At 36.1% G+C, this 6,011-nt stretch overlaps 1 protein-coding gene across 1 annotated transcript in view; it reads left to right on the top strand.

Annotated features, from left to right (window-relative positions):
- The window catches only part of LOC107300421 (tubulin polyglutamylase TTLL5), a gene marked incomplete at its 5' end in the record, with an annotated part of 13,330 nt that extends 7,637 nt beyond the window's left edge, over window positions 1–5,693 (top strand). The window contains 3 exons of the mRNA XM_015829754.1: window positions 2,738–2,776; window positions 5,035–5,189; window positions 5,490–5,693. Of these exons, the coding sequence (XP_015685240.1) occupies window positions 2,738–2,776; window positions 5,035–5,189; window positions 5,490–5,506 (211 nt within the window). The remainder of the gene's footprint in view (window positions 1–2,737; window positions 2,777–5,034; window positions 5,190–5,489) is intronic.
- Between the last annotated feature and the right edge of the window lie 318 nt (window positions 5,694–6,011).

Raw genomic sequence — 6,011 nt, 5'->3', positions numbered from 1 at the left:
GTATTCTTTAGTAGAAATCTTTAAGCCTTTAATCATTGGTGATTCTCTAATTCTAGACAGCAAAATTTCTAAAGACAATACAAATAGTAGTGGAGAAAGTGGACAACCTTGTCTGGTGCCTTTTTGTATTTCTATAGGTTCTGTCAAGTCTCCATTAATAATTATTTGAGCAGATTGTTTTTGATATATTGCTTTTATGACTGTCTCAAATTGATCTCCAAAATTCATATAGTCCAGTATTTTGTTTAAAAACTGCCAGTCCAATTTGTCAAAGGCCTTCTCCGCATCCAAAAAAATAAAAGCCGATGGCACTTGATTATTCTTGTCCAAATATTCCAATAAGTTCAAGATTTCTCTAATATTATTCTTCATGTATCTCCCAGATATAAAACCAGTCTGATCATCATGTATATAATATTGCAATATCTGCATCAATCTATTAGCCAAAATTTTTGCAAAAATTTTATAATCCACATTCAACAATGAGATAGGTATGTGTAAAATTATGAATGACATTCTACGCATGAGTAAAATGACATTATGCATACATAAACTGGGATTAGATTGAATCTGGAGACTGCTAAACCTAAGTCCTATAAATTGAAGCTTTAGTATATAAACCAGTGGTTCTCAACCTTTTTAATGCCGCGACCCCAACCGGTCGTAAGTCGAGGACTAAACCGGTCGTAAGTCGAGGACTAAACCGGTCGTAAGTTGAGGACTAAACCGGTCGTAAGTCGAGGACTACCCAACCGGTCGTAAGTCGACTTTCCCTGCCCGGGAGCGCCGCGCATGCGTGGTTCCGCCCCCTGCGCCGGCCGAGGCGTAGCTGGCAAGCGGCAGAGACGGAGCAGGCCGACCACCAGCTGGCCCAGCCCAAGGGAGGTAAGGCACCCGCCGGAAAAGGGGAAAAAAAATGGCGGACAAAAAAAATGGTGGACAGCCTTGCTTGGCGACCCCCATGAAATGGTCAATCGACCCCAAATGGGATCCCGACCCAAAGGTTGAGAACCACTGATATAAACCTTTTAGTGTTCTTCAATTACAACAACTCCTTAGAATTCCTACCAGCAAGGCTATGGTCTATGCAGGCTGGAAATTCTTAAGAGTTGTAGTCCATACACTAGATTGGAAAAAGCTGACATATGTAAATATGTTTTTCCAAATGAAAATTGGAAATGATCAAATATAAAAATATATAACTTTTTACATAATACAGTATATATTTGAACTATTTCTAAATTTCCTAGGCTGTATGCAAGTATTCTGCATCTAGAAATATTTGTACATTAGAATAGTTCCATCTGAAAACTTCTTTTGATATATTATTTTTCTTAGAAACTAGTCTGATATAATTTTTGAGCCATATCTCCCATTGCTGAGATGGGAGTTCAATTTTTGTTTTATACCATTATTATATAAACAGTACTAATAATATAATCCATAATGACATAATTATATAATTGGCAGTCTATTGTTACAAAGATTACACTATTTCTTTCCTTCCTTCCTTCCTTCCTTCCTTCCTTCCTTCCTTCCTTCCTTCCTTCCATCCATCCATCCATCCATCCATCCATCCAAGATTCTTTTAATTAGAAGTATCAGGCATTGAATCCAACCTTGTCCATTGTATACTATTCTATGGAGCTGCATGTTCACCAGCTGATTACATATGATATGGCTTCATTGAGAATACCATGTCCTACAGTTGCTGTTTGCTGAACTTTTGAGGGAATATATTTTAGGATGATTACCCATCAATAGTCCTTCAGCTGATCCCAAGAATAAATCTTCCTACTCGCTGCTAGGATTAATATTAACTTTTAATGAAAACAAAATATTTCTAAAGGGGAAAATGACTGAGTGTGAGATGTATTTATTTATAGAAAATATATTTGGAAATGAGGTGGAACTAAGACATTTCAAACAAAAATATTTGCAGTAAACATTTTCAAAATGTTTCAAATGTTTCAAATGCTTGCATGTCATACTCTTTAACAGACCAAGGTTGCTTCAGGGCACCACATCAAGCAATAAATGGTATAGAATTGTTTTGTGAATCTAAGGTAAAACCCATGCCAGTGGATCATGTCTTTTAAAATGGTTAACCTTATGGAATCATTATGTAACTTGTTTATGATATTGTCCCCCATCCCACTTCATCCTCAGCAATAGTAAGCCAGGAACCAAGCAGTGCTCCAAAAACCATTAAATACCTAATTGCTGCTTTATTTTATTTTTAATTTTGTTTGGTTACCATAATGATTCTGCCAGGTAAAGATTTGACACTCAAGATAGTTGCTGGAGTATTTGAATTTGGCTGTTGTGTACTGACTGTTGTGCTCACATTGAAATTATTCAGCATATTAATAGAGGGCAGATCTATCAATGATTATGCATGTTGACAGTGGAAATGCAAGGGATATGTTTGTGAATCCTTGGGATGAAGAATGGGTAGGAATGTAAGAGCAGCTCTGCTATAACAAGGCACATCTTAGCCCAGCATTTTGTTTCTCACAGTGGTCTGTCAAAATTTTTAGGTACTCAAAGCAGGACATTTTCTCCCTGCAATAGTAGACTTGGGCATCATCATGAATCTACTGTGAGCTTTTGGTTTGTGCATTTGCTGCCATTTTTATTAAACAGTTTAGTTTTTCTAACAGTATTTTTATAGATGTATTGTGCTTTGAGATAAACCTGTCTTATAACTTACATAATCACTTCTATTTCTTTATAGGGGAAGTTCAAGGAAAGGGCCAGTTCCTAGACGAGCTCGGTAAGACTTGAACTGAGGCTTCTGATGTCATGCAAAGGACTCCATTATTTTATAAATAGGACTTCCTGAATATTTTAGCTCTGACAAGAATAGTACGTGAACTCTGGACCAGAACCTTCCCAAAATATGCTGTCAAAATGCAATTTTAAATGTGGCAGAGGAAAATGATTAAATACATGAGGTCTTAATTATATAACTTTTGTTTTCATCTTACCTACTTTTCACAAGCTATTTAAATATTTGTTTAGCTGCCAGCATTAAAAATGTGCTCCAATTGTAAGCAGGTCAGATTCGTATTTTAGTAATCTTTGGATTGGTGATTTTCATTTGGATAAAGGGAGTAAATGCCCATTGGTAATATATGTAATACTCCTTCCTTGAGTTAAATATTTGATCCATTTTGTCAACATATGGTTGATAACTGCTGATGAGGCTAAGGCAAGACAAGCATGACAATTTGAAGAATACTTGTAACTACCCCAGACACATTTTGCTACTTCAATCCATTATTACTATACAACTTTGTAGTCAACTATTTGCTTTTTCACTCGAAGCAAGAATTCACTGCCAACACAATATTATGTAAAATAAGTAAACAGAATTAGATCAGGATAATATATGCTTGCTCTGTCAGTTTGCTTTAGAAAAGAGAGCAGCTTCCCACAAGAGGCTTTTAAGGAGAGATTCGACAGCCATTTATCAGAAATAGTATAGGTCTCCTGCGTGAGCAGGGGGGTTGGACTAGATGATCTCCAAGGTCCCTTCCAACTCTGTTACTGTTAATTCAATTTCTACAATAATAGTTGCTAAATTTGACTAATATTAACTAGCTGACTTGTATTCACTCTGTAATGTTCATTTCTTGGGTTTCCTATGTAGGATTAGGAATAAATAGATCAGACTACATCCAGTTTGTGTCAATATTACATATATTCCATTGAATTAGCATTGCTTTTAGTTAATTTTGTATTGGATTTTATGCACAGTTCTACCTCATATTTGGCATTTGATACTCATGCATTAGTTTTAAGATAAACATGTGAACATATACATTTTGAAAAATAATTTTCTGAAGGGTTACCAGTGCTAATGCAGAAAATTCATATCAACACTAAAATTAGTTTATTTGGATTCTGAAATCATAACAAACCAAACCCATAATAACTCCCATCATCTAACACATGAAGCTATCTGGTGTTGACATGGGAGTAGAGAGGTCATTTAAATCCCTTTCAGACCATGGAATATTCTGGATGATTTTATTCCTTTTCTCTCAGCCATCCCACTTTCTAGGTTTGTTGTGAAGATAAAATTAGGGATGACTTGAACACAGTGCTCTAAATTCTTAAACAACAGGCAATTCTTGGGCAATTAATGATTTTTCAACCTTACCTACTTCACAGAGCAACTTTGAGCTTAAATGGCTGACCAGGATAAATATATGACCTTTACTCCCTACTGGGAATAGTGGAATAAATCTAATTGCTATGGATCTTAATCCCACATAGCCATATAAAGGCTAACTGGAACACTATAGAATATTATATATAAATCAGCTTTTCTGTTGTTCCAGCAGAATTTCTTAATTCTTGGCTATTGTCCTATTAATATAAAAGAATAGAAGGCAAGGCTTGCCAATTTTTTTCTGGAATCCTCATATGAATTTATATCTTACTTATATTGTGACTAATAGAATAAAATATAGTAAATTATGGAAGAGATTATAATAGACAACTACTTGCATGTTTGATCATAATATAAACATTAATGCCTCCGAGCTCGAGTTTTCAGTAACATCCCTCTACTACTGTTGTGCCACCACAATTTCTTTAGTTTTATTTCAATTGTATTCTCTTGTAGGGATTTCCAGGTAAGTTGGGTTTCCTACTATGAATTGTGGATGGATTTCCCGGGAACTGATAATTTTGAAAGTGGTCCACAAAACTGCTCCCCTCTTTGTTTTATCAGCCCAATAAGATTTAAGGAGGGTGGCAGAATGCTACCGTAACATTTGGTTTTAAAAGGCGTTGATTTGCTTTTCGAATCCTTAATACATTTTGTTTCATTTTTCTTGAAAGCTGAGGTCTCACTTTTGATACACTCAGGTAACTTTGTTCAAACTGGTTTGGTGGCTTCAGAAGTGACAGTGTACTGAGTCCTTTTTTTTCTAATATAGGCAAAAGTGGAAAGATCATTTAGATGTCTTTGGACATTGGGACAAAAGCCATGAAGAATTTTCTCTGTTCCTATTTTTGCAGTTTAGCTCTTGCTGCTGAACTGGGCCTGGACATTGTGGATTGTAACGCTCAGCTTCATGCTGCTTTATACGAGCGGAAACTATTATCACTAGAGGTTCGAAAACAAAAGCGTCGTTTTGGCAAACTGAGACCAGGAAGATTGTCAAGATTGTCAGGTATATACATGTCCTGTTTATTTTCCTATAGTGTGGATATACAGGTTTAATGCAGCAAAACAGTATCTTATATGTGTAGATGCTATCTTTGGAATTTAAAAAAAAGTTCATATAGATTTCCCATTTGGCTTACCTAGTGCTCTTATATAATCCACTATTACCCATTTAGAGATGCAAGTACTGAGTGACATACATCAGAGCCTGTTTTTTTTTCTTCAAAATTAGTTTGCTAAAATGTTGAGAATTGGAAATATACTGATTCTGACAGGTACATCACAATCAGCTGATTTTATCCTCAAGTCAGAAACAGAATGTGAAGAAGAGGAGGAAATAGAAGATGAAGAACTAGAAATATGCCAGGGTGAAACAGTCCGCTCTCTCAGAAATATGCCGGTGAAATTTAAGCCACAGTTGACAGAGATGGTGAAGCCCCCCCACCAAGTCAAATTACCAAAGGAACCTGAAGAGAAGCCTGTAAATGAAGGGCTGCCTCCTCAAGAGAAACTGGAACTGGTGCCAAAGAATGCTGATCCTCCATTTAATTTGCTACAGATTCTGCAAGAGAACAGGAATCTAAGGTAAGAGAGTTCATGGGATTGATTTGGCTAAAAGACTTGGGATTCCTCCATTGTTTGTATTATATTGCTGGTTGCACTGGGGTATGTGGCAGCTGACACACAAAATAGCTGAGTTGTGATAGAACATCTCTAATATCTAAATATGGAATGTAATAGAAAATAGTGGTATAAGATGCATGGATGGCTGTCAGTGTTTTTGTCAGCAGTTTTCCTCTTTGAAAGCTACTAACTAGAACTTAAAGCA

The sequence above is a fragment of the Protobothrops mucrosquamatus genome, unplaced genomic scaffold (genome assembly GCF_001527695.2).
Source record: "Protobothrops mucrosquamatus isolate PMUCROS unplaced genomic scaffold, P.Mucros_1.0 scaffold7013, whole genome shotgun sequence".
Taxonomy (NCBI): Eukaryota; Metazoa; Chordata; class Lepidosauria; order Squamata; family Viperidae; genus Protobothrops; species Protobothrops mucrosquamatus.
Note: the sequence above shows the minus strand (reverse complement) of the source record. Positions and strands in the feature narration are given on the sequence as shown.